At 41.3% G+C, this 27525-nt stretch overlaps 5 protein-coding genes across 11 annotated transcripts; 2 read left to right on the top strand and 3 right to left on the bottom strand.

Annotated features, from left to right (window-relative positions):
• The first annotated feature begins 305 nt into the window (after nucleotides 1–305).
• On the top strand, nucleotides 306–8414 carry LOC6564390. The gene is made up of 6 exons (XM_001989925.3): nucleotides 306–1119; nucleotides 1180–1382; nucleotides 1445–2091; nucleotides 6597–7336; nucleotides 7397–7599; nucleotides 7662–8414. The coding sequence occupies exons 1-6, from the start codon at nucleotides 431–433 to the stop codon at nucleotides 8309–8311; spliced, it is 3132 nt and encodes a 1043-aa protein (XP_001989961.2). The 5' UTR covers nucleotides 306–430; the 3' UTR covers nucleotides 8312–8414.
• A 56-nt stretch (nucleotides 8415–8470) lies between these two features.
• On the bottom strand, nucleotides 8471–9530 carry LOC6564391 (cardioactive peptide). The gene is made up of 3 exons (XM_001989926.2): nucleotides 9280–9530; nucleotides 9012–9075; nucleotides 8471–8949 (listed from the first exon to the last, which is right to left on the bottom strand). The coding sequence occupies exons 1-3, from the start codon at nucleotides 9376–9378 to the stop codon at nucleotides 8642–8644; spliced, it is 471 nt and encodes a 156-aa protein (XP_001989962.1). The 5' UTR covers nucleotides 9379–9530; the 3' UTR covers nucleotides 8471–8641.
• A 451-nt stretch (nucleotides 9531–9981) lies between these two features.
• On the top strand, nucleotides 9982–12291 carry LOC6564392. The gene is made up of 6 exons (XM_001989927.3): nucleotides 9982–10245; nucleotides 10928–11047; nucleotides 11170–11508; nucleotides 11581–11781; nucleotides 11853–11966; nucleotides 12041–12291. Exons 2-6 carry the CDS (start codon nucleotides 10934–10936, stop codon nucleotides 12158–12160), a joined length of 888 nt encoding a protein of 295 aa, XP_001989963.1. The 5' UTR covers nucleotides 9982–10245; nucleotides 10928–10933; the 3' UTR covers nucleotides 12161–12291.
• On the bottom strand, nucleotides 12195–15423 carry LOC6564393. Of its 2 annotated transcripts, XM_001989928.3 has the most exons (10): nucleotides 15033–15423; nucleotides 14775–14975; nucleotides 14433–14708; nucleotides 14015–14378; nucleotides 13771–13956; nucleotides 13548–13717; nucleotides 13343–13490; nucleotides 13028–13269; nucleotides 12491–12965; nucleotides 12195–12428 (listed from the first exon to the last, which is right to left on the bottom strand). In XM_001989928.3, exons 1-10 carry the CDS (start codon nucleotides 15174–15176, stop codon nucleotides 12292–12294), a joined length of 2343 nt encoding a protein of 780 aa, XP_001989964.1. In that variant the 5' UTR covers nucleotides 15177–15423; the 3' UTR covers nucleotides 12195–12291. The 2 variants fall into 2 exon arrangements, with proteins under 2 accessions (XP_001989964.1, XP_032593510.1); XM_032737619.2 differs by lacking the exons at nucleotides 14433–14708; nucleotides 14775–14975; nucleotides 15033–15423 and having other exon boundaries at nucleotides 13771–13952; nucleotides 14015–14074.
• Nucleotides 15424–16623: 1200 nt separating this feature from the next.
• LOC6564394 (protein winged eye) lies at nucleotides 16624–27315 on the bottom strand. Of its 6 annotated transcripts, none has more exons than XM_032737622.2 (11): nucleotides 26003–27315; nucleotides 25776–25922; nucleotides 22622–22756; nucleotides 22351–22467; nucleotides 19743–21801; nucleotides 18790–19360; nucleotides 18472–18730; nucleotides 17560–18131; nucleotides 17323–17502; nucleotides 17102–17263; nucleotides 16624–16977 (listed from the first exon to the last, which is right to left on the bottom strand). In XM_032737622.2, exons 1-11 carry the CDS (start codon nucleotides 26589–26591, stop codon nucleotides 16708–16710), a joined length of 5061 nt encoding a protein of 1686 aa, XP_032593513.1. In that variant the 5' UTR covers nucleotides 26592–27315; the 3' UTR covers nucleotides 16624–16707. The 6 variants fall into 6 exon arrangements, with proteins under 6 accessions (XP_032593513.1, XP_032593515.1, XP_032593511.1 ...); XM_032737620.2 differs by having other exon boundaries at nucleotides 16625–16977; nucleotides 17560–18161; nucleotides 26003–27314; XM_032737621.2 differs by having other exon boundaries at nucleotides 16625–16977; nucleotides 17560–18161; nucleotides 19743–21798; nucleotides 26003–27314.
• Between the last annotated feature and the right edge of the window lie 210 nt (nucleotides 27316–27525).

Here is a 27525-nt window from a genome sequence, read left to right as displayed (position 1 = left end):
AACACGACTCCTCTCTGCTTCTTCAAGTTAGTGATCACACCGTTGATATCGACTTAACATCGAGATCAATGTTAAGTACATAGCATGTTAGGTTGCGATGTTATGTTACAGTCTTGATGATTTTATTCGGACTAAAAAGTCGAAAGATGAGAAACGATAATGACTTATAAATACTATACGGAGACTTTTAATTGAACCTACCCCAAGTTTAGCTGGTTTTGAATATCTACCACAAGCTTGAGTCCAATCTGATAACCTTAACAAATTTTTCAAAGTAGATAACTCTACTGGTAACTTTTACAAAGCGCTGACAACAAAGAGCACGAATGTTGTGAAATCAGAGAGTGTATAAATTACACATGCAATGTGCTGAAAGCAGTCAGAAGCGTTTTATATTTACTCGCGTTGCGTGCATATTGATCATATTGAAATGTTATCGTTGGGGTTGTTAATCATAACACTGCTGGTGTTGGGCTGGTACTATCTAAAGCACCAATACTCATATTGGGAGCGTCGTGGCTTTCCGTATGATAAGGATGCGGGTATACCATTTGGTTGTTTGGCAAGTGTTTGGAGAATGGAGAGGGGTATGGGCATGGCCATCTACGATGTGTACATGAAGAGTAAGGAGCGTTTTCTGGGCACCTATTTGCTCTATCGGCCAGCGGTTTTAGTTCGCGATGCAGAACTGGCACGTCGTGTCCTAACTCAGGATTTTGCGAGTTTTCACGATCGCGGCGTTTACGTTGAAGAGGAGAAAAATCCACTGTCGGCGTCCATCTTTTCGTTGCGAGGGCAGAGCTGGCGTTCCATGCGGCACAAGCTTTCGCCCTGTTTTACATCCGGTAAGCTGAAAAGCATGTACAGCACTTCGGAGGATATAGGCAACAAAATGGTGGCCCACTTGCAGAAAGAGCTGCCCGAACAGGGTGCAAAGGAGATCGACTTAAAGGAGGTGACACAAACCTATGCCATAGACATTATTGCTTCTGTTATATTTGGCCTGGACGTAAACAGTTTTGAGCAGCCGGACAATAAATTTAAGAAAGTCGTTTCCCTTATACGACGAAATAATCGCTTTGCAGCTTTAATTGGCATGATGATATTCTTGATTCCAGCGTAAGTGACTGCTGGTTGTAAGACTACTTCAATATTAATTAAATTTATCGTTTTATACAGCATTGCAAAGTTCATGTTTAGGATGGGATTGAGGAATCCTGTAGCAGTAGCTTTATTGGCCATTGTCAAAGACACTATCGAGTATCGCGAAAAGCACGGCATTGTTCGCAAGGACATGCTGCAGTTGCTTATGCAGCTGAGAAACAAGGGCAGCATCGATGATGACGAAAATAAAAACTGTAACATTCAGACCTCTGAAGATGGTGAGTATTAAATAGAAATCCTTGGCTTAAGGCCAATCACAAATTACTTTTTCCATTCGCAGGTGAAATAAAGAGCATATCCTTGGAGACAATTACCGCCCAGGCTTTTATCTTTTACGTTGCTGGCCAGGAGACAACTGGGTCTACAACAGCATTCACACTCTATGAGCTGGCACAGTATCCGGAACATTTAAAACGATTGCAAGCTGAGGTGGATGAGACACTAAAGCAGAACGATGGAAAAATCACCTACGATGCGCTGAATAAAATGGAATTCTTGGAGTTGTGTCTGCAGGAATCATTGCGCAAATATCCCGGATTACCGATGCTGAATCGTGAATGCACAGAGGACTACACAATTCCCGACACCAATCATGTCATCAAGAAAGGCACTCCTGTTGTCATTTCACTGCATGGCATACACCGGGACCCAGAGTACTTCCCCGATCCCGACAAATACGATCCGTATCGTTTCGCTGAGGAAACCAAGAACTACAATCCCATTGCATATATGCCCTTTGGTGAGGGACCCAGGATCTGCATTGCACAGCGCATGGGTCGAGTGAATGTCAAGCTGGCCATTGTCAAGATACTGCAAAACTTCAACATCGAAGTGATGAGCAAGCGAGAGCTGGAATTTGAAATTTCCGGCATTGTTTTGACGCCAAAGAATGGCGTCAAAGTGCGTCTCTCCAAGCGGGTGCTGAACTAAACTGAATGCAATGTTGCCCAAAATTGTGAAACTAATTAGCATAATTCGATTAAGATAGTGCTTTGTAAGTAGTTGATTACAGTAAATTCACCTTATCAGTAGATCCGAAAATATTTTTCCTGATTATTATTATTATTTGAATAAAGTCAAAACTTTTTATTAAATGCTCACAATGATTGTACTTGTTATATCTTTTAGATAGGAAAGTACTTGCATGAATGCATAGATTATTATTCGATATATTAGAGATACATATTTACAGGAACGCTTGTATGTATTTAGTTGCCACTCATTTGATCGGGATATTTAGCACCTTCGGGATATGCCAGTTTAATTGTTATCGCCCTGATCCAACTGCTGGTCTTGTAGCTGTTTACATACATGTACAGTGTCTCGCAGCTTATTTCGGCAGTATCTAGCAAAAATTTTAAAGTGCTATAAAGTTTAAACAAAGAAACAAACGCAAAATGTTTAAATGTCAATTTGTTTTATGTTATATCACGTTTGAAAAGGAAACTTCAGTTTTCATTAAAATATTAATTAATTAACTAAAATTAGTCAAAAACTGAAAACTTATCCAAAATACAGGTCAAACTTTATTTCCGACAGTCTTATAAAAGTAACATATTTGGCGTATAAAAACTTAAATAAGGATGTTAATACTTAGAATGATATCCTTTAGCCTTAATAACTTCCCTTAACCTATTATTCATGGAAGATACCAGCTTCCGGGTCGTTTCTGGACTGATTTTGCTCCACTCATCCAGCAGAGCATTTTTGAGATCGGATCTGTGATTCCTGATGTTATTTTCCAGCAGAGCCCACAAATTTTAAATAACATTTAAATCTGGAGACTGGGCCTGTGGAATTATCGTGTGGGGGCAGTTCCAGATATGCCAGGAGTGTACTAATCCGGACTTATGCTTCGGGTCATTGTCCTGGTAGAACCGGAAAGTACGTCGGATTCCTAGCTTCTCGGCACTTTGGAGTAAATTTTCCTTTAATATATTGAAATACACACTCTTGTCCATTGTTGTTTCAAAAAACACCAAATTCCCGACGCCGGCTGCCGAGATACATGCCCATACCATGACACTTCCTCCGTCGTGCTTGACTGTTGCCTTTAGGATTTTGGGACTCAGCTCAGTATTGGACTGTCGCCACACATAATTTTGTCCGTCTGAGCCAAAAATGTTGAATTTGGGCTCATCTTCAAATATGAATTTGTTCCAGAACACCAAATCCTTGTCCAAGTGGGTTTTGACGAATGCCATCCTAGTCCCTTTATTTTTGGCGCTTATAAAGGGCTTATTCCGTGGTACTTGGGCATAAAGTCATGGTTGCGCAGAACCCGGCGCACAGATTCCACACTGCACTTTTGCCCCATTTCGTCCTCCATCTATGGAGTCAGTTTTGGAGCCGATAGCTTGGCATTTTCCCTTATTTTCCTGATGATCCTCCGCTCCTCCTGTTCGGTGAAAATCTTGTTTGGTGCATTTCTGACCTTGTCTTTTTTTTTTTTTTTTTTTTTTGTTCTTTTTTTTTTTTTTTTTTTTTTTTTTTTTTTTTTTTTTTTTTTTTTTTTTTTTTTTTTTTTTTTTTTTATTTTTTTTTTTTTTTTTTTTTTTTTTTTTTTTTTTTTTTTTTTTTTTTTTTTTTTTTTTTTTTTTTTTTTTTTTTTTTTTGGTTTTTTTTTTTTTTTTTTTTTTTTTTTTTTTTTTTTTTTTTTTTTTTTTTTTTTTTTATATTTTTTAATTTTTTTTTTTTTTTTTTTTTTTTTTCATTTTTTTTTTTTTTTTTTTTTTTTTTTATTTTTTTTTTTTTTTTTTTTTTTTTTTTTTTTTTTTCCCCGCCCCCCCGGGGGAAAACCCCAGTTTTTTTGGTTTTTTTTTTTTTTTTTTGTTTTTTTTTTTTTTTTCCTTTTTTTGTTTTTTTTTTTTTTAAATTTTTTTTTTTTTTGTTTTTGGGAGGCAATTAAAATTTTTGCTAGACACTGCCGAAATAAGCTGCGAGACACTGTATGTCAAACATTTGTATATTGCTATAGAATGCTATGTTAAGTTTCATGTTAACAACCCGTATTAAAGAAAACTTTGTACTAGCTGAATTTAATCGTGAAATATGAATTATTCATGGCAGTTGATAAAACAGACAACATTGTCATTGCACCATTTTGTGGCAGTGAAAACTAAAGAACCTTTCTTCCAATACACATCTGCCCACTTCCCTTATTCACAACGACTCTTCTTCTTCTTTAATTTGGTGATCACACAATTGAAATCGATCGACATCGATATCGACGTTAAGTACATAGCTACATGTTAGGTTACAGATGTTATTTTACAGCATTAGAGCTACATCACTAGTAGCCTGTAACCCATATCTAGGTCTGCCACAACTCAGCCATCCTGACCATGAGATAGTCCTCTATCTTGTATATTTGGAGTTTACAATGCTTTTTTTTTTAACTTATACCATACATTAATAATTTTAATATTTAATTTTAACGATGGATCTTGAACATATTTTGAGCGTCTTCCCGGTAAGTGTATTCTAAATCCACGAATCGTATAATAGCCAGTATTATGCTTCTGTTGTAGTTCGTTTTGAGAAATTGAAAATTGGGTGCAGCGTTCCATTTTGCTTCTGCAAAATTACTGCCCCAAATCCTATTGCACTTGCATCACAGTGCAATTCAATATCATAAACCCTATAATCATAGATTGCTAGTACCGGCGCTTTCAACTTCTTTTTTAAATTTAAAAAGTTTTGTTTCAGCAACTGCAATGTTGCAACATGCTTTTCTCAGAAATATCTTGTAAAACTTCATCTAACCAAATTCTTTCTAAAACTCCGCTAACAAACAAGTCAACCTTATTCTTGATAATATACCTGTGCACTTGGACTTATTTAAATATCCTCAACTGAAATTATTTTCAAAACGCTTAGGTCAATTTTTAAATCACAGGCTTGCTGAAAATCATATTTTAATTGGCTTTCATTTAGCCCAAAATAATTCTCAACGTGAGTTTGGAGTTCTATAAGAAATAGGACTGCACGAGTCTACGCATCCATAGCACGAACCAGATTTGTTCATTTGGGCTTTCAACAGCTGTTAGCCTGATGTCCCTTGATGTTTCAATTGAAACAGCGCGAGTCCTTAGGAACGATGGCACCCCTTAACACCTTCAGCTTCGCTGCACTAAGCTATCTAGCCATGCTTTGCTCCGGAAACAACACATCTGCGATTGCATCTTGGTTGGGTTATCGAAGCACTGGACCTGGGCTTGGATGCGAATTCTTTCATTCGGGATTCCTGTAATTAGGCCATCCAGCAACTCCTCGTCATACATGTCTAATTCCTGAGCCATCAATGTCTTGCGCTCAAAGTACATTGCAAACTTCTCCTGGGACTTCCATATGCAAGCCTCAAACTTGCGTCGTAGTTCTGCTTTAGTCATCTTCCCACCAAACGCAATCATTAAGTTCTCTAATAACTCAACAAATTGTTTGACAATACGTGCCATAGCAATGCATCGCCCTTAAGCCTGGCTAAACATAAAAGCGGCGCTGTGTCTTAGTCAATTAGTGCATTTCGGCAACATTTTCCAATTGTCTGATCCAATTGCGAGCTGAAAAATTACGATCGAAATCCGTCGACGAAAATGCTGGCGACAACTTGACGGCGACCACCGTTGACTGCCCCCGTTGTCAGCTACCTCCCTCCATACATTCACCGTTATTTTCAACCGCTTGCCAGCGAATAGGCATCGATACTGACGCCTGCAAACGTAGCTGCTCGAGTAAATTCTTCGCTGAAGCTATTTCACCACTTGGTGCCCTTGAAGATTTCGTCAAGTTGCATTTCGAAAATGTTCCCTTGGGATATTAGGAAGCTGCTCAATCAAATCTTATTTTCTAACTCACTTGCTGGCACCGAGTTCAATCGCGCCAGCATTTCGGCTTTGGCGCCTTCGTTTGTAGACCCAGAGTAAGCAACCATTTTTTTTAGAGTGGCTACCGGTACGTCCTTGATATTGGAGATTGATATTAATTGAATGTGAATTGCATTTTTTATCCCAATTCTGATATTGTGGCTATCAAAACTAAAATACCTTTCCTTTCAGAACACGACTCCTCTCTGCTTCTTCAAGTTAGTGATCACACCGTTGATATCGACTTAACATCGAGATCAATGTTAAGTACATAGCATGTTAGGTTGCGATGTTATGTTACAGTCTTGATGATTTTATTCGGACTAAAAAGTCGAAAGATGAGAAACGATAATGACTTATAAATACTATACGGAGACTTTTAATTGAACCTACCCCAAGTTTAGCTGGTTTTGAATATCTACCACAAGCTTGAGTCCAATCTGATAACCTTAACAAATTTTTGTAGATAACTCTACTGGTAACTTTTACAAAGCGCTGACAACAAAGAGCACGAATGTTGTGAAATCAGAGAGTGTATAAATTACACATGCAATGTGCTGAAAGCAGTCAGAAGCGTTTTATATTTACTCGCGTTGCGTGCATATTGATCATATTGAAATGTTATCGTTGGGGTTGTTAATCATAACACTGCTGGTGTTGGGCTGGTACTATCTAAAGCACCAATACTCATATTGGGAGCGTCGTGGCTTTCCGTATGATAAGGATGCGGGTATACCATTTGGTTGTTTGGCAAGTGTTTGGAGAATGGAGAGGGGCATGGGCATGGCCATCTACGATGTGTACATGAAGAGTAAGGAGCGTTTTCTGGGCACCTATTTGCTCTATCGGCCAGCGGTTTTAGTTCGCGATGCAGAACTGGCACGTCGTGTCCTAACTCAGGATTTTGCGAGTTTTCACGATCGCGGCGTTTACGTTGAAGAGGAGAAAAATCCACTGTCGGCGTCCATCTTTTCGTTGCGAGGGCAGAGCTGGCGTTCCATGCGGCACAAGCTTTCGCCCTGTTTTACATCCGGTAAGCTGAAAAGCATGTACAGCACTTCGGAGGATATAGGCAACAAAATGGTGGCCCACTTGCAGAAAGAGCTGCCCGAACAGGGTGCAAAGGAGATCGACTTAAAGGAGGTGACACAAACCTATGCCATAGACATTATTGCTTCTGTTATATTTGGCCTGGACGTAAACAGTTTTGAGCAGCCGGACAATAAATTTAAGAAAGTCGTTTCCCTTATACGACGAAATAATCGCTTTGCAGCTTTTATTGGCATGATAATAGTCTTGATTCCATCGTAAGTAACTGCTGGTTGTAAGACTACTTCAATATTAATTAAATTTATCGCTTTATACAGAATTGCAAAGTTCATGGTTAGGATGGGATTAAGGAATCCTGTGGCAGTAGCTTTATTGGCCATTGTCAAAGACACTATCGAGTATCGCGAAAAGCACGGCATTGTTCGCAAGGATATGCTGCAGTTGCTCATGCAGCTAAGAAACAAGGGCAGCATCGATGATGACGAAAATAAAAACTGGAACATTCAGACCTCTGAAGATGGTGAGTATTAAATAGAAATCCTTGGCTTAAGGCCAATCACAAATTACTTTTTCCATTCGCAGGTGAAATAAAGAGCATATCCTTGGAGACAATTACCGCCCAGGCTTTTATCTTTTACGTTGCTGGCCAGGAGACAACTGCTTCTACAACAGCATTCACACTCTATGAGCTGGCACAGTATCCGGAACATTTAAAACGATTGCAAGCTGAGGTGGATGAGACACTAAAGCAGAACGATGGAAAAATCACCTACGATGCGCTGAATAAAATGGAATTCTTGGAGTTGTGTCTGCAGGAATCATTGCGCAAATACCCCGGATTACCGATACTGAATCGTGAATGCACAGAGGACTACACAATCCCCGACACCAATCATGTCATCAAGAAAGGCACTCCTGTTGTCATTTCACTGCATGGCATACACCGGGACCCAGAGTACTTCCCCGATCCCGACAAATACGATCCGTATCGTTTCGCTGAGGAAACCAAGAACTACAATCCCATTGCATATATGCCCTTTGGTGAGGGACCCAGGATCTGCATTGCACAGCGCATGGGTCGAGTGAATGTCAAGCTGGCCATTGTCAAGATACTGCAAAACTTCAACATCGAAGTGATGAGCAAGCGAGAGCTGGAATTTGAAATTTCCGGCATTGTTTTGACGCCAAAGAATGGCGTCAAAGTGCGTCTCTCCAAGCGGGTGCTGAACTAAACTGAATGCAATGTTGCCCAAAATTGTGAAACTAATTAGCATAATTCGATTAAGATAGTGCTTTGTAAGTAGTTGATTACAGTAAATTCACCTTATCAGTAGATACGAAAATATTTTTCCTGATTATTATTATTATTTGAATAGAGTCAACACTTTTTATTAAATGCTCACAATGATTGTACTTGTTATATCTTTTAGATAGGAAAGTACTTGCATGAATGCATAGATTATTATTCGATATATTAGAGATACATATTTACAGGAACGCTTGTATGTATTTAGTTGCCACTCATTTGATCGGGATATTTAGCACCTTCGGGATATGCCAGTTTAATTGTTATCGCCCTGATCCAACTGCTGGTCTTGTAGCTGTTGTTGATGTTGACTCTCGAGTAATTTTTGCTTATTCTTTTGCCTAAAGATTTCCTTGCTTGCCTCCTTTATAGCCTCAAAGATTTTTGCCTGCGACATTATTTGCTTTTGTACGTTCTCAACAGCTGGCTCCGCATTGATATCAATCAGATCGCTTAGGCCCTCTGATAGATATTCATTATTGTAAGGTTTTTCCTCAATCTCGTTGCGCTTAAACAATGAAAATGGCGGATATGAAGGATACGAAGTGCGCTTACGTCCACAACCTGCGAAAAGGTAGATTAACTTAGAAAATTTTACTTACTTCTTAAAATTGAGCATAAATCACCTGTGAATGCATTGCAAAAGGGTCGTTTCTCGAATTTCCATTGTATAACGCCACTCAGCTTGTGCTTTAAGAGTAAACCAAATATTTAACATAATTTGAAACATCAACGGAAGTACTGAACGATAAAATATACTGTTGTTTTTTATATCTTTATTTCTAACATAGTTAATAATCACTTAAAACTTTTATTACATCAACTAAAACAATATTTAAATACAATGCATTTAATATTTCAAATACGTTCATTTTTTATGGCACATTTACTTACATTCACTTCATTGTTTTCTGTCTCTAGAGAGGCATCTGCAGAATAAGCAAATAAAAAAATCGCAGCAAGGCATAAGAAAATCTCCAAAGTGGTTCTCATTTTGATATTAAGAGTGGATTTATTTTGCTGGTTCGCTTTAACTATGATAAACCGTTAAACGCCTGCACTGCTTAACGCTTCGGTAGCAATTGACGGAAATTCGCGTTTGTGGACCTTGGTCAACATGTCGGGTACGCAATGTGAGACTTGTTCCTTTCAGGAGCTGACAGGACTGCCTGCTGCGCAGGGAATGTATTTTGGTGGCCACTTAATGGCATTTTCTGTTTTTCCCGACCTTTCTGTGGCACCGCCCACATACCCACCCACGTGCAATGACTTTTGTCATTTGTCCTTTACCAAAGGTTTAATATAAGTAAAATATAACAAAATGCCAGAACTTTAAGTTGCGGATTTGATAAACATGAAATCACATGAATATCAAATATTTTGAGAAGTGTAATTGCAACGCCATCAAATTCTCGTGAGAGCCGCGAGAAATCTTTCTATTTATAAAGACCCGACACGAAAACCCACTCGCAGATATATATACATATACATACATGAACATGTATAATCACCGGTTCTTCATTCTTATGTATGCCTATGCATTTCGGAAAGTTTTCCTCACGCTTCTCGATACATTTTCGGCAAAAACAGTGGGCAATTTCGAAACGATTCTCAGTGGAAGCGGAACGTAGACAGCTCCCGTCGGAATTTCAAAAAATAATTCAGAATTACATATACAGAAAGTTGCAGCAATAGCAAACAGACATCAGATAGACGCCCGATAAATAAACAATTTGTGCAATTTATATAAACAACAGCCAAATAAAAGATACAACAAAAGCAACAGAAATATTCGTGGCACGTTTTTATTTATCCATTCAAAGCGTAAAAATTTCTGTGTCACTTATACTAAAATAGCATGTGAGTAACAAAAAAAATCTATAAATTATCAAATTTAACTGCAAAAAGCAAACAATAATAATTTTTAAGAATAGCAACCGGAAAAATTTGTATTAATTTTATGGGACACATTTGAAATATCTACATTGCATTTCACTTGTTCCTATTCTTGCTATACATTTTCTTTATATATATATATATATATATATATATATATATATATTTTTTTTTTTTTTTCCTTTTTTTGTCTACGCAAAGTGAAACACTAAAAATACCTCAGCTATTTTCAGTTGTCGTCAGTTTTACTGCCGCACATTGGTTTGACAAGTATCCAGTCCTGTTTTCCCTTTCAGTCGCCAGCTGCTCTCAATTCTTCGGGTTATTTGTTTATAAAAAAAAAAAAATGCGAAAAATGCTGATGCCAAAATTATAAACATTTCGGCACGAGTACCCATTACCGATCAAATTAAATGAAAATTACAGAATATATGTACGTATATATATATAAATATATATAAAGACTATAGGTGATCGTAAAAAATAATTTGGTATAAAAAGAAAGAAATTTCTCGGCAGGAAGACAAGATGAAAATATGTGAAATGACGTTTGATATTGCATTTTCGATGTTGTTGTGGCGTCGTCTTTTTATTTATAAATATGAAAAATTAATTTAATTTATTTTTCTTTCTCTACTATTTTTAGACAGATATGTCAGAGCCCACAGCCGAGCAACAGCAGCCGCAGAATGGCAAGGAACGTTCCACGTCAACTGAGGAGAAAGAAATACCACGCGAACCGGCGCTGGTTTGCAAAGACATCAATGTAAGAACTAATGGATAGAACCGGTTACTAGAATGTACCATATACATATATACCAAAGCCTAATTTAATTATTGAAACGAAATGGAATTGTTAGTAAACACATAAAATTGTATTGTTTGCAGATTAAGACTGAACTAGAATGCCTAGTGAAATTACTCGATGGTAAAATTTCCAAAGAGGAGGAGGTGGCGATGGAGGAGTTGCATCAATATTTGATTGAGGACGACGGCTCCTGGGCGCTGGGTGATAATTTCCTGGTATTTGTGCAGCGCGTCCTGCGAGATGTTCAGGCCTTCTCGCCGGACACGCGGATACATATGCTGCGGACGCTGGCCTATGCGGCGCTGAAGGATGATGTGATTATAATATTGCATCAGGATCGTAGAGATCACACGCTGATGAATTTTGCCCAGGATATTGACAAGCATACACCCGAGGAGCAACAGGCTTGGGCAATGTTTGTAAGTTCAACCACACATTGCACACTTTTTAGCATGACAAATCAAGATTTACTTTGTATTTCACACCGCTAGACATGCAATCTCTTTGAGAATTTGGGCCCATCAGAATGGCTGCTGTATATTTCGGAATGGGATTATAATGGACAGACTATTTCAAATATACGTGTGACCACAAAGGTGGCAGTTCATTGCATACTCTCCAATTGTCCGCAGCTGAAGAATATTGGTTCCATGATCTTGTACAACATTGCAATCAAAGAAGTGAAAACTGTGGTAGGCATAACTAGGGAAACATAATATCTAAGACTATCAGCTCATATTAACTATTTATATCCAATCTTTAGGTATTTGATGACATTGCCGTAGAGCTGGCAATGGCCATACTACAGTTCTTCCAAAGCAGTCCCAACGAAGATCAAATCTTTCGCACGCTGAAGGCGCTAGCACGTTTTCTTGAGGTATTGACCCATATTCGCAGCATGCCATTTTAAACTGACGTATGTCAAAATTTTTGTCTCTTCATTTGTCTTAGGTATCGCCAGACGTACAGATGATTATTCAAATGATTGGACCGCATCCAAAACAATTTGCTGGCAAGAGCGAGCGCTGCGACGAGCTGATAAAGATAATTAGTCGCAAAGTCCCCGCCTAAGAGCACGGCGAGAAATTAATAACTTTTAAGATCATAACTATAGGCACGCCTTACTTTATACACAACAATGTACTTAGATCTTTCAATATTTTGTATAGCATTTTACGCGACACAATAAACATTTCTATTGTTTACATGAGGGCGTCGCCACAGCATAGCTTCAGCAGAGGAAATCCATTGCCGCCACTTGCGCGCAACTGGAGCCAGTGCTTCTGATTGGAGACAAACATCTCCGATGGCAGCTGTGTGTCCTGGCCACTTGCATCCACTGTCAAATGGAAAAATATTCGATTAGTGTAAACATATATCTTGGCCGGGCACACAACTTACGTGACTTCTTGTCAAATCGGGGCGACTGAGTAATGGAAATGATGTCTTCTGGCTTGCGCAGCAATATCTTGCCCACACCCTTGCACATACGCAGCACCTCATGGTTGCTCAGCTTGTCCAGCTGTTCCTCGTCCAGCAGTGTACAGGCCAGAATCCACTCGCGTACATCATCAAAATCGTTAAGGAGCCGGACGGCTCCATTGACACTGAAGCGTATGCGCTTCTGGTAGATAAAATCCAGCCAGGCCTCACATATCAGTTTTAGCACAAGCTTGAGTATGACAATATCGTTGGTGGCACGTATGGTGGGCAAAAATATTTCATCCAGCACATAGCCAACATACAAGCTCTTATTCTCATTGTTGTAGACGCTACGCTGCCAGTGACTGGCGGCGGGGAAGCACAGCGAAAAATTGGCCAAGCTGAGAACGCGGCAGACCGCGGACAATATCTGAACACATTCATCGGTTGTTTTCTGGCAAAGTATGCGTAATAGTTAAGCAATTCTTGGATTTTATATATATTTTGTTGATTTACCTTAAGCAAATCTATATTATTTGTGGACTCAGTGATGAGTTTTGTGCGCAGAGCCACGCACACCAGCATGAGTATGTCACTCAAATCGGCAGTGAGTTTGGGCAGTTTAAATGTGGTGAAGACATTCAGGCATAGTTTCACATCGTGCTCCAGTATTTGAAAGAACCGATCCATTTTCCACTCGCAGCAAAGCAGCTTCGCCTGCTCGGTGACCCACAACCGCATCGAGTGAACCGAGTGATCTTAAATTCAAAATATTATTTTTCATGGATGTTGTGAAATTTGAGAAAATAAACATATGCACTTTAAACATACCCATCCTATGTAGTATGGGTATTTGCTCGGCGACTGGCAGTAAACTGGAATTATTATGAGCGTCTGTATTGGCAAAATACTGATTACTCAGGTTAACTAAATTGGAAAAGACGCTGATCCACACAGTGCCCGTAGGTGTGCCATGTTCCTACAGTGAAAAATATGAGAATTAATATTTGTAGATTAATCTTCGATTGAAACTTACATTCTTTGGAGAATCGCGATATTGTTCAACAACTTGCTGGACCAAACGCTTTGGATTACTAGATGTGATGAGGGCCAAACGAAAGAGCTGATCCCAAATGTTGTTGCATATAAAACCGGTTAGAATCTCACCAATGCCACGTAATGTGGAATAAACCGGTTCGGGTATATCTTTAAGGAATGCCCATTTTAAATGTGATATATTTTAAAACTGCTAATCATACCATTAACGTTCTGGTGATAAAGCCAGCAGCGTATGGAATCAATGTGGGTGAGATTATAGCAGGACATGGGTGTGTCTATCCACCAGAGCAGGATATGATCCAAAATGATGCCGACATATGACCAGAGCAAACGCAATCCCCGCACAATATATGCGTTCACGTCCACATCACCTACCTTGCGGCTATCTGTGCGTGATTAGTATGGATCATAGTCTAAGGCTATATACTTTTATTTTGAACATACCAAATATGGTTGGACATATTTCAGTTGCCTTGGCTATCAGCTGTGCTATGAAAATGCGCTCCTTCTGCAGAAAAGTCTCGGTATGCTTGCAGCGCAAACTCTGGTGATCTTGACCCTTTGCTTGCTCCTCTTGCACATTTGCCTCTGTCAGCTGCATGGACTTGTAATCCTGTGCAGAGTCACAATACGGCTGATAATCGCCAGCAGCAAATGAAATGTTTAAGGTGCGCAATATTTCGAGACTGGAGGATGTGGATTCGTTGTTGTGCTGCTGATGCTCCCGCCACGCATCCTGTTCACCCATGTTGAAGAGGCCAAAGACCAGGTCCAGTGCGTTCTGCTCCACGCGCGTTTGGGCCACATACTGATAAGTCCTCATTATTAATAAGAACTTGGGGTAGATTGCGGGCTAGCTTACCTGCAGTACAAAGCCAAAGTCGATGTTTTTAAGGGACATTAAAAGAGCTGGATACATGTTACTGCAAACATTGGCATGCATCTCCTCCTTGCATTTGCCACTCAACTTTGGCTCCTTCTCATCCTCCGCATGGGCATCCTGCTCTGACTGAGGCGGCACTTGAATCTGATTTTCCGACGTGTTCACATTGCGGCACTTGTTATACAGCTGGGTGATGTGCAGTGCCCAGTTAAGCCACATCTCTGACTGCATCGACTTGCGCAGCAGTAGCGACAGCTGCAACGGTATTTAAGAAATCGGTAAATAGCAAACTTATCTACACACAACCATCAAAACCCTCACCGTCCGCTTGAGCACAAAGGTCAACTGGCAGAAGCGTCTGTCGTTCAGTTCCATGATCAGATTGAACTTTCGCATGAGCAGCGCATTGTACGGGCTACGCTTGATCTTCTTCGAGAGCGACTGAAAGTCCGCATTTTTCGTCTCGTCCTTTAGGTTCCAGTACAGCTCCACCACATGCTCGCATTCCTCCAAAATGGTATCCTAATTGGTATGCACAAATAAATGAATAGAACCCACTTGCTAACTCTTGGCACTCACATGTTCGCTAAATATGGACGAGTTCACATCGATTACAATGCGCTTTGTGATGCGTCGCAGCTCCAGGCCCAGATTGCCGATTTCCGCGAACGTGTGCATTGGCTGCGATTTGTTGCGGCAGTACCATTTTGGTGTCGTGCTCATTTTCAGAGTTGCCCCGACCGGGCACACACACACACACACTCCTTAGCCAATCACCTACCCCGCTCTCTAAATAGCTTTTTAATTATTGTGTCTCCCAGGCACGCATTCGTTTGGCCCTCCTTATTCCAGCGTCTAACCCGACTTATCAAATGCCAATTTTCTGCGAATGTTTAATCGATGGCAGGACGCGAGGTCGAGTCACCTGGCAACGCACGCATATGTTAGTATTTCTGGGTGACTAAAAACTTCCAATATTTGGATGAGCTTTAGTTCTGGCAGCAGGCACAGCGCAGCTCACGCCAAACCATTATGTAGTCATTGAATAACATTGACAGACAGACATTTATCAGTATTTCATTTGCACTACATGATAGTGAAAAGATTTATAGGTGCACGGGTAAAAAGCTAGAAACATTCCAAGCAGAATGTGAATTTGTTGCTTAGCTTATAAGTCGGCTTGTACTTAAATTCGTTATCAATTTGAAATACATTTTTTATAAATTTTCAATATGCATAAATATAACTTCCAGAACAGCAGCATATTGTAATTGTGAAGCATACCAAAATCAAGAAGCCCATATCTTTTGGGAGTGGTATATATACATATACACAGTAGCGTATAAAGTTAAACCCAGTAGCAGTTGCTAAACAGACCTGGTAGCGTTAATATAATACAATAATCACGGCAAGTTTATTGATATATGTGTGGTTATAGATAGGTTTGATTTTATATTTTGTTGTTTTACTTGAATAAACGAGCTGTAAATATTCAACACATTCTTTTGCTTGGTTTTTGTAAGTTTTTTTTCGTTATCATCTATGCTTATTTTCTCATCTATACACATCAACATCTGGTTTTGTTTTGCTATCACATTGAATTGTTACATTTATAGTAGTAGTTGCTGCATTGTTGCTTGCTTAAAATCTTTAAAACGTGTGTTAAATTTCATCTGAAACATATAGGTATACATGTGTATCTGTGGGCTGTGTATGGATTGTATTTTTGTGTTGCGTGTTTTCATGTTGCATGTATCGTTGAGTGTTGCATGTTGCTGTGTCAGTGTCTGTGGGTCTCAAATGTAGACAGGGGTGTGTAGCACAGGGTCACAAATTTCGCAACACGCAACACACACTTCATCTGTAAACATTTGCTGAACATTGTAAGAACTTCTCTTAATCTCAAATCATCGTCGTAATAATAATCGCGCGTTTTGTTTATACAAATTAAACCTTAAAATTGCTTGCGCTCTCTCAACTATACACTATTTTAGTGGCTGTTTCTTAGTTCCTTGTTCTCTCTCTAACTGTCCTCTATTTCTCACTTGTTTTTTTTTTTTTAGATTTTTCTCATTTTGTTTACGGTATATAATTAATTTTAAAATATATAGAAATAATATGTGTATATATACTTCATCTGTTTCACGTGTTGTAAAATATATGTCTAACGTATATATATATATATATATATATATTTATATAGATTTTTTATGCACTTCGGCTATGTCTATGTTTAAGCCTAACCACGCTTTGCTTAATTCTCTGTAGTAGTAGTAGTTGTAGTAGTAGTAGTATCCTGCAGCTCTTCGAGAGTTGGAATATCGTCTTGTAGTTTCAGCACTTGCAACCTTGGGTTATAGTGCCCGGCTAAATAATATGTATCATTGTTATCATATATGGTTTGATATTGCTTCGAATCGGTGCCAAACTTGTCTTGGTAGTTAACAAGTTGAAGCACCTCGCACCGATGCGAAATTGTCTGCACATCGTTCTCATCCTCATGTGGCGATTCAAATAGAGCACCCTGTTAGAAGAAAAATATTTAAATGTTAATCAATGTTTAAGAGGAAAAACTGGAGAAAGCAGACAACACAGGTCGGTTCTGATTCCTTATTATAAACAAATTTGATAAAGGTTAAAGCACTTACCGGATATTTCAATTTTGGACAGCCCGTGGTTTCCTCCGGATGATAGAACCATGCCACGCGCACCACTCTATTGCCAGCGGTGGTCTCCCACATGGACTCGATACGCCCAATATAGGGGCGATCCGGTCTACCCGTGGATAAAAATACTGCACAGTCCCCGACCTACGATTGTACACATATTTAACTCATATTGAGATTTGAATTTTCTTGTGATTTGTTACCGTTATAGTCTCTTTGCCCCTTTTGATTGTTTTGTAGAATTGCTTTCTGGCTCGTCCCTTGACGCCCGCCTTGCGGTAGGCTGTGCCAAACCAACCCCATAACTGCCGCTCTGGCAGGAAAGCTGCAATTTTGCTGCTGCCTTTGGAGTTGTTGTGCTCAACCAGATCGTCGCCCTTGACCTGGAACAAACAGATCAGAATTAGTAATTGTATCCCATGTATAATTTTAGACTTTACCTCATCGGATACCTCTGACATTAGGTTGGACGTAGTCTCTTCCTCCATGTCCAGCTGCTCCGCCTTTACTTTAACCTCTACCTTAACGCGATCCGCTGCCGGCGCAGCAATTGCGGACTCGTCTGCTGCTGCTGGTATAGTTTCCGGATGCAGTTCCTGCTCCTGAGCCGGCTCAGCATCTTCGTTGGCATTCTTGCGATGGTGTTTCTTATGCTTCTTACGCTTCTTGTGCTTATGATGCTTGCGGCTGCCGTCATCAAGGGTGGAGCCGCCATCCCCAGCCGCAGCCAACTCGCCACCGCCATTCTGATAGCCATTTGATTCCGCAGACTGGCCAATACCATTTTGAGCTTTCGTCAACTTCTTCAGGCTCTTTTTGAGGCGCTTCTTCTCACTGCGCTGCGTGAACAGTTCCATGGTAGCAGCCAGTGAGGTTGTGTTGTCGCTAGTCATGCTGAGCCCATGTTGACTGTGCGATTCTTCTCCACTCGGCGCGCCCGCATGCTCCATTGTGGCTGCTGTTGTTGAGCCGCCACTGTCGCCACTACGAAGCGCTCCACGCTTCTGTTTGCCTACAGAGTAAAGGGGATTATCGTTGTACTCTGTACCAGAGACCATGGGCAGGAACGTGGGGCGCAAACGAATCAAGGCAAAACGATAAAAAACAACAACATAGTAAATTATAAAGTCATAAACAGAGAAGTCACAAAAGAGGATAGTAAATGGAGAATGAAACCACAAACGTAATTTGAATTTGAAACCGTGTCCTTTGGCTAATATCATTTTAACATTTGCTACAGTTCTCAGTTAATGATCACTTAATATGCATATTCATTTTTTAAATCTGACTTAAAAGGGTTCACAAATTGTAGTTTCATTCCACAACTAGTAACTATAGCCTGTGCAACGCACCTGCAATGGGATAATGGCTGAGTAGTAAGCGGATGTTTTTCAAGCGGATCCTGCCGCTATCGCCGTCGTCAAACTCCACGCTGACAAAGTCCTGTTGTGTCGTTGGCACTGCTGACGCTACTGCCGAAGTTGCATCCTCGACAGGCTCCGACTCGATGGCACGCCCTGGATACAGGCAACGATACTGCTGACTCCAGTAGGCGCACAAGCGGGTACCAACTGGCACACTGTCCACGCTCTTGGGTGCCACCTCGAGTATCTGTGAGTGGAAGTAACGAATTAGTTGCAATAGTTTACGACAGATTGCTTGCTACTCACCGTATCCTTAAGTATATCCTCACGTGACATAACATGCGACTTATTGCCACGCTCGCCATCGAGTGTAATGGCATAAACATCTGGCGGACGCAGCGGCTTCATGACGCCCGCATAGAACAGGCCGCCCATGTCGGTCAACACGCGCGTCTCGTCGCGATACAAATGTTCGCTGGTCAGCTGAAGTTCAACATCGGCGGCGCTGAGTCGCCGCTTTGCTTCCGTCGCCAACTGTGCGTCGGCGGTACTCGCTTTCAGCTTGCGCTCCTTGCGCGCCGCCGATCTTGTGCTGCCGGTATGCGAATGTTTGTGTGAGGAGCTGGAAGAACTCGACGAGGTAATTGGAGCTGCAGCAATAGCAGCATCTAGAGCACTGGGCTCCAGACGCACAAACGACGATGTACTCGGCGAACTGCTGCTCGGCAAGGTACTGGGCTCCGTTTGTGGCTGCTGCAACAGCGGTGGTGGCGGTGGAAACGAGTGCGTCTTCTCCGGAAAACGCGTAAAAGTAGACGCCTGCAGATTGCCGCTCGAGAACTGCGGGAATTTGTATTCGCGCATCGGTGAAGCAGTCCTAGTTAATGGAAAATTTACAGCAATTAATTTGATGCACATTTAACCACAAAAACAAATTCGGAAGTGTACAGACAAAAGCGCATAAAATAGTTAAGTAACAAACATGTTTCAAACCCTGATTTATTGCTCTTCATAGCTAGATCAGCTCAACTCCGATTTTTTTGATTTATACAAGAAACTTTGATAGATTTCTAACATTAAAAACAAAAATGACCATGATTTTGATTTCATGCTTAAATGAATATTCTGCCCAAAATGTAATTCAAGAGATTTTAACGCATGCATTTTCAAAACTCAATTAGAAATATGTGAGGGGAACAAATTAAAATTGACTTATATACATGAATATTGTTAAATCAGATTGTAAGATGTGAACTTACCCCAGGACGCTAGACAGCATCAGCTGCGGCTGATGTAGTTGCTGCTGGAGAGGCTGAAGCGGTTGTTGTTGTTGCTGTTGCTGCTGCTGCTGCTTGGAGCACTTCTTCTTTTTCTTGTGCTTGGATATCTCATCGAGCTTGCGCTTCTTTTTGCGATATTGTCGCGTAATCTCGACCAGACGCGAACGCATATTGCTATCCATCATGCTGAACACCTGCTGACCAATCTGTTGTGCGTAACTGGGATCAATGGTGTGCAGAGCGCTGCGCAGCTCAGATTGCATCTCCTCGCCCTGCAGTTCCGCATCCTCTTCAATAAACAGTATCTGCTGTTGTTGCTGCTGCTGCTGCTGTTGCTGTTGCTGCTGCTGCTGCTGTCGACTGATGCTGTGTCGACGCTTCTTTTTGCTCTTCTTGCTGCAGCGCGAGGACTTGCGACTGTCACCGGACACAGAATTCGACTTGGAATGTTTGTGCTTCTTGCGCTTGGCGGGCGTTAGTTCGCCGGCGGATGCCGCAGCGCTGGACGTGGTTGGCAGCTCAATGCCCTGCATTGAGGGAAACGTTGATGAGCCAAGTGTCATCTGCTGCAGCGGACAGAAAGCCGTCGCTGATGAAGTCGGTGGCACACAGCTATACGAACTGTCCGTCTCGATGATGGGCGGTGTCACTGGTCGTGGCGAGGGTGTTCGCGATGTGGGCGTGGCAAACAGACTGCTGCCCTGCACCACCTCCTCCTGTATGCGTTGCTCGGCCAAAGCGCAGAGTAGATTTAGGCCTCCCAGCGGCTCCGATTGTGTTCTGTCCACCTCCATCAAGGGCTGCAGCGGCGCTGGCTCCACTATCGGCACCGGCAACATCGCTGGCACCGCCTCACTGTGTTCCACGGGCTCCTGTTTGACACGCAACAGCGGCGTGCTATTTGTGCTGATGTTAGAGAGCAGCAACAATCCGGTTAGATCCTCGGGCGCCGTCTGCTGTTGACTTGGTCCTTGGTTTTCGATGGGCGCCTCGATCTGCTCGCTGGCACTGACATTGTTAATGTCACTGGGATTCGTTTGGGTATGGCACTCGATTGGTTGATTGGCATTGGATTCACTGGGTTTTTGGGTCAGCTCTAGAGGCATCTGTGATTCGTTTGCTTCCTGTGCTGCTTTCAGCGGGCACGAAGAGTTCTCATCTTCGCTGCATACGGGCGTGTCCGTCTGTATATTGACGTCCTGCATCTGTGGCAACAACATCGCTGGGCCTACACGTGGCGGCGTTTGTGGCGTTAATGGTGCATGCAACTTAAAATTTAGTGCTGCCTCGTCACAGCCGTTGGGTGTGGTGTCGGCAACAATTCCAGCACCACCACCCGTTCCATGCATAGACAAATTTAGTAGCGCCGGAGTGGACGTAGTTGGCGCCGACTGAAAGAGAATCTGATGCGACAGTGGCGTGGCCATCGGTTCAATGGTCGCCGATGTTGGCGGCGTCGGCAGACGCATCAGATTGAGCGCCTGTTGCTCGTTATCGCGCGTCACTTCGGGCATTGGTAACGGCTGCGCAGCTACTGGATACTCCTCCAGCTTCAGTGCTGACGGCGGCAGCAGCAATGAGCTCATGGACAACGGTTTGGGCGCCAACGCCGGTGGCTGTGCGGTAAGGCTAAGAAATCGCGAGCTGCTAGTGGAGGAGCTAAGGCTGCTGAGGCTACTGCTGCTGCTGCTGTTCGTTACACCGGCGGCGGCAGCAGCCAGACTCAGATTAATGGTGGAATTGGTTGTGGTGGTGCTACTGCTCTGCTGATTGCTATGCTGACACAGCGTTGAGCTGCCCGCTGCAGCCAAATACAACTGCAACGTTGAGGCATATGAAGGCGTTGCGCCCAACGTAGAGTGGGCGCCCATCGAGGGGAAGATAAAGTTGGGCGATGGTTGCAGTGCAGCGGCAGCGGCGGCAGCTGCCCCACCACCGGCCGTTGCCTGTGGTATATAGGCCGAGGGCCACACAAAGGCCGCTGCTGCCTGCTGGAACGGATCTGTGGGCGTTAAGAGGGGAAAATTTGATATGCCTGCTGTGCATAGTCGAGTTTTTGGTTTATTTTTTTTATTCGGTATCAGTAAGTTGTTTTTTTTTTTTTGTTTATATGGATTTGGAGTTGTAGTTTGGGGGTGGGGGGAGGGAAGAAAAGCGGAGTTATAAAAGCATGAATTAGTTTTGTTTCGAAATCAAGTTAACCTAGCTTGGAATCGGCAAGGCAAGCATTAGTTGCTAATCTTACAAGCGTGACTTATTGTGAGTTATCAACGTGTACACAGGAATATAAACACATACATAAATACATATACATACAAGGTTTGAAAGAGTGACAACAAAATATTTAAAATTTTTATCGGATGACATTGCAATGTGAATGAATAATGGTTGCAAATTAAATTAATTTTTAAAAATACTATTTTACATAAATTTTGGATTAGTTTTGTCAGCCTAAGCGATAAATTCAATTTACGCTGCTTTTACTTTTAATTGTAAATATATGCATGTATACATTTATATAATGGTATGTGTGTGTTTCGTGAATAAAGCGTCGAAATGTTACATAGTTGATGAGTAGGAGACTTACCAAGCGCTGCTGGAGCGGCTGGCAGCAGCACCACCTGGCCGCGGCTGGCCTCGCGTGAGTATTGTAAGCCCACCGTGGCAGGTGACATGGAAATCACTGAATCAATGGGCAATGCATCTACAAACGCAAAAGGAAAAAAAAGTACGCCAATAATAAATAAATAAATATCGAGGTGGGCGGAAAGTTGTGTAAACAGTGCAACAGAAGGGAAGCGGCGGAGCGGCCAACTAGAAAAGGCTTAAAAGAAGGAAAATGATTTGTCCAAACTCACTTGGATATTGCCAGAAGGTGGATGGCGCCCGGTTGACGCCAGCGGCGCTCAGTGCCAGTTCCTCGGCGGTGGCTGTGCCCGTTGTCATCAGATCACCGTTTCCAGTGAAATATAGATTGCCGCAACTGGTGGCGCCTGCAGTTGCAAGTTGAACAGCAATCAAAATTATAATTATAGCTCAAGTTATTTCTATATATTTTTTAGTTTGTTCTAATTGAGTCCGTCGTAAGCAGAACTTTTTCACTTTTCAACTTTGCAACTCAACGTTCAATTATTTAATAAACTTTTTGTTTTGCGCCACAGCTTTTCATGCAACTGACAAACATGTGTGTGTTTGTGTGTGTGTAAGAGAGATATAGAGAGAGAGAGAGAGAGACAGAGAGAGAAAGAACTGTGTGTGTATACGTAGAATATTGCAATGTCCTTGAACTATGCATTTTCGACCTACCTACTCGCCCTCCACAACTAAACACGACCCACCAACCAACCAACACACCGACCCATCAAGCTGTTGAGCCACTGAACCACTCCACCAACCCTTAGAGAACGCCAGGATAATTTAACAGAAATTCGATTAAAGCGTACACGACACACTAATTGCATTACATTAAGGGGCTATTATGGACCTCAGATTGATGTGCGTCCCAACAAATAGCAAAAGGAAAAAAACCGAAGCTGCCTCAAAATGCAATTAGTGCGACATTTTTTTTGGGGCAACTACCCAGTAAGATATATTATATATGTATGTATATAAATAAATATATGCTTACAATCATGTGTATAAATAGAATCCGCTCAGCCGATGAGGGCGACTTTACCATATGGTCACATACCCAAACCACTTATACATCTCATATTGCCTTAGCATTGGTCCTGCCTGATAGAGACGCTCAGCATGAGCATCCCTTGTTGCTGCTGCTGCTGTTGAACTAACCACTTACCCTTCACCCTCATCCGTCAGCACTACTGCCAGCCAACGCACCACCTTCAGGATGTGTACTTGCAGTAACAACTCGACATCAACCACCCACAACAATAAGGAAATATGCACATATATATGTGTGTATATACATATATATAGACATATACCACCTATGAGTAATCTGCCTTCTAGATAAACGCATTTTCCACTCATACAGTGGTGGATTTGGAAATTGTATTTCTAGTGAATATAAATATTCAGCAATTCAAATTTCTTCTTAAGATTTTTTAGGAGTCAATTTAAAAATCAAATTTTAAAGATAATTTGTAGATGTAAATACCGTAAATTAAATAACTTCTACAGACCAGTATTAAAGTGTTTTCGATTAGTAAACAATTTTTTGTTGGTAAATGCCATAAATTAAATTACTTCACCAGATCAATATCAAAGGGTTTCCGATAGTACAAAATTGAGGTTTAAAAATACTAATAAATACTAATTTACAATAACAATTTCTTATTAGACAATAAAAACACAACAAAATTAATTTGATGTAAATCAAACCTAACCAGTGATTGCTCGGAAAATTCATGTTATCACATCAATTTACAAATCTCAAGTTTGCCTTTTTTGGAAATATTTGAAATTATTGTTTTTCCATAGAATTTAAATACCTAATTATAATTTAATGACTTCTACAGGCTAACATGAAAGGGTTTCCAACTATCCTTCAAGAATAGTAAAATTATAATCCCACTTTTTTTTTATTAGACAATAAAATCAGCAGAAATTCTAATTTTAAGCAATTAAAAACTAATGTGGCAGTAAAATTATTTTGATTTCTAATCAACCACTGTGCGATGCTTTACCTTTACTTAGGCAACGCAATAGATACTCCACTCATTTACTTCCTTTTGAGAAGTTTTATTCAGTGTGCCCCTTTTTATCATTTTTTTTTTAAACACCACTCACGCTAGTGCTTTGTAATGCACTCGTCGCACAGCGGGGAGATGCCTCAGGCAGCGGGCACAAGTCAGGGCTGTCACAACAACAACGACAGCTACCCTGTAGCCTACAGCCGCAATCGTATCCGCTGTCGCCGCACATCATATGATTTCTGCCCTTTTCAATATTATCGGGGTGGTCTCTCTTTGTGTGTGTAGCACACACACACACCCCCAACTCACTAAAGGAATTTTATAATGTTTGCTGAAATCCTATTAGTGCCACAACGAAGCGCCGTCCACATTGCCAGCTAGCCAGCCCACTGACATCGAGTCACACGCTCCACGTCCGAGCTGTATTATGCCCGATAACGATGCCTCTGGGGACAGGCGCTGAGTGGCTTAGCCAAGTGTTCATTATCGTGCACAAATCTGCGCTATGAAATTCAATTAGATGCTAGATCTACGCACACCCGAAATATTATCAACCTTAAATCTTTCACTTTAGATATATTTTGAAAGGAATATACGTAAATACATGCATTTCATTTGAAGTAATAAAATATTTTGTCAAACTTGACTACTTTTTACCATTTTTTTCTCTACTTAAAATTGTATAAATGTAAATATTGTCTAAATCTCAGCATGTCACTTTTACATTAAGTACAAATTATTAAATTAATTTATTTACAATCATATCATTAAAATGTGTATTCGAACGATTCATCAAAAATTTAAGCTACACTCTAGTAAAATCTTGTTAACGATCAAATAAACATATCGTGCATCCGCCATTAATATTTGGCTGTCTGCATGTTTCGGCTCCGAAACTGGTCTTTGTTCATATCTAAAAGCAGACGAGTAACATTAAATATGAATTTTTATATTTGTCAGTCTGAAGAAAATTACAAAACATTTGTTGTTTTCTTTGTGTTGCTCGGATGTGGTAAAAATCTAGATAATAGAATGGTTCTGAAAGATAAGTTTTAACGCATTTAGGGGTTGGTCTAATCTAAAAAAAAATCTACGAATTATAACCTATGTTCAGTTCGTATATATTTAAAAATATGTTCAATCTGATACAAAAAAATGACCATCTTTTAGAATTCTATATAGATAGTTATTAATTATAAACTTGGGATTTAGGGGGTGGCAGCTGCCCCCTACCCATACCTGGCTACGCCCATATGTGGGACTAAACGCAATTAGAGAAACCGTATAATAACGGAGAACGCCAAAGGTAAAAATTCGACAGTCATTAATTAACTCAACAGCTGAAGGAACTTACCCAAATCGGCGACTCGTATGCCGAAACAGTTCAAATCCTTGTTGAGCGGTTGCTGCAGCGGCAAAGCCGATCCACCGCTCAGCGTTGCGCTGCTGGCTTCCTGTGGACGTTTGCGGGCGACGGCAATGCCAATTGGCACCGAGTTGACTGTGAAAAAAATGAATTCATATGTCAGGATTAATGTAGAATGAAATCAAGATCAGAACAAATGTTGAGGGGAAGCATACTTGTGCTGGAGGTGGACTTTTCTAGATCGGACACCTTGGGCGAGGCGGCTTCAATTTTGACCAGCGTGGTGAGCGTCGATGCAGACATGGTCTTCGAGGTGGCCGATGCCGTTACCGATGACGAGGTAACGCTGCCCATGCCAAGTGAGGTGGACGCTGTCTGCAGATGATGGTGCTGCTGCTGGTGGTGTTGTTGCTGCTGATGCTGATGCTGCTGCTGCTGCTGATGGCAATTGTTGGAACTAATCTCAGAGACTTGACATGGCTCGCGCTTGATCTGCACAAACGTATACGAGGACGAGTTGGTCTGTTGGTGGTGATGATGATGCTGCTGCTGATGATGCTGCAGCGGCAAAGGCAACGACAGAGGCAACGGACCACCGGCTCCAGCAGCAGCAGCAGCAGCGTTCATATATTGCGTATGGGCTGGCATTGCAGCAAACGGTTCCAGATGCAACGGATGTGCCGCTATTGAGCCCAATGTTGCCGCTGTTGTCGTTGTCGTTGTGGAGGGCACTAGAAATGCTGAGGAACTCAATACATCTGCGCTGCTGTTGCTTGTTGCATTTGTTACATTGAATGTTGCCATTTGTTGTTGTTTGTTATTGTTGTTGTTATGGGACGTTGTATGGTGTGGTATATAAACACTTTACTATATAGCTGCTACTGGGCTTGAGCTAATGCTGATGCCATCGGACATCGCAATGGCCCCCAGGGACGACGACGACGAGACTGGCGTCTGGCGACTGGTTGTGGCGCAGATGCTTCACATACATGCACATGTATCGATATATATATAAATATATACATATATATTTACACAGCCACTACTAAACATCCATTATCTGCTGCTGCTGCTGCTGCGGCACACACACTCACACACGCACACACGCATACGCAGAGTCTACATTTTTACGTGTTTATTATTCCTCACTCTTTGGTGCAACACTCAGCGGGCAATTTGTTAGCATATTGTCGGACAATTTGATGCTTTATATTATAAGTAAATGACATAATCCACGCGCCACATACGTATGCAACTTGCAATATCTATCAATATATATATAGATATATACATATATGTATATATGTTTGTACAAACTGGACCTGTGCTAGGTTCACAGTGGCGGCGGCAGCGGCGACGAAGGTGTGTGAAGTGAAGACGACCGATCCCCACTAACTCGAAGCGTTTCGAGCGTTTGTGTAGCACACCAAAGAATTTTGCAATGCGTTCCGCCTATCAAAATAGCAAGCAGTAAACCGCGCGTTTTTTCGCGAATTAGTAATCCCTGGAAAAAAGTCCACGGGAGACAAAAAAAAGCAACTTTTCAAGTTTTCACTATGTTTGGCAAGTGACAATCGTGTCCGATTAACTCTAACATCGGTATGCTGATATTTATTCATTGCGATGTTTTTTTCGATAAGCATTACCAACTATTGACGCACTACTATTCATCGATGCTGTAGTGCAGGTATCGATTAGGTATCGTTTAATATGCCGCCAATTCAGCTGTCATTTTAAA

The sequence above is a fragment of the Drosophila grimshawi genome, unplaced genomic scaffold (genome assembly GCF_018153295.1).
Source record: "Drosophila grimshawi isolate 15287-2541.00 unplaced genomic scaffold, ASM1815329v1 contig_311, whole genome shotgun sequence".
Lineage (NCBI taxonomy): Eukaryota > Metazoa > Arthropoda > Insecta > Diptera > Drosophilidae > Drosophila > Drosophila grimshawi.
Note: the sequence above shows the minus strand (reverse complement) of the source record. Positions and strands in the feature narration are given on the sequence as shown.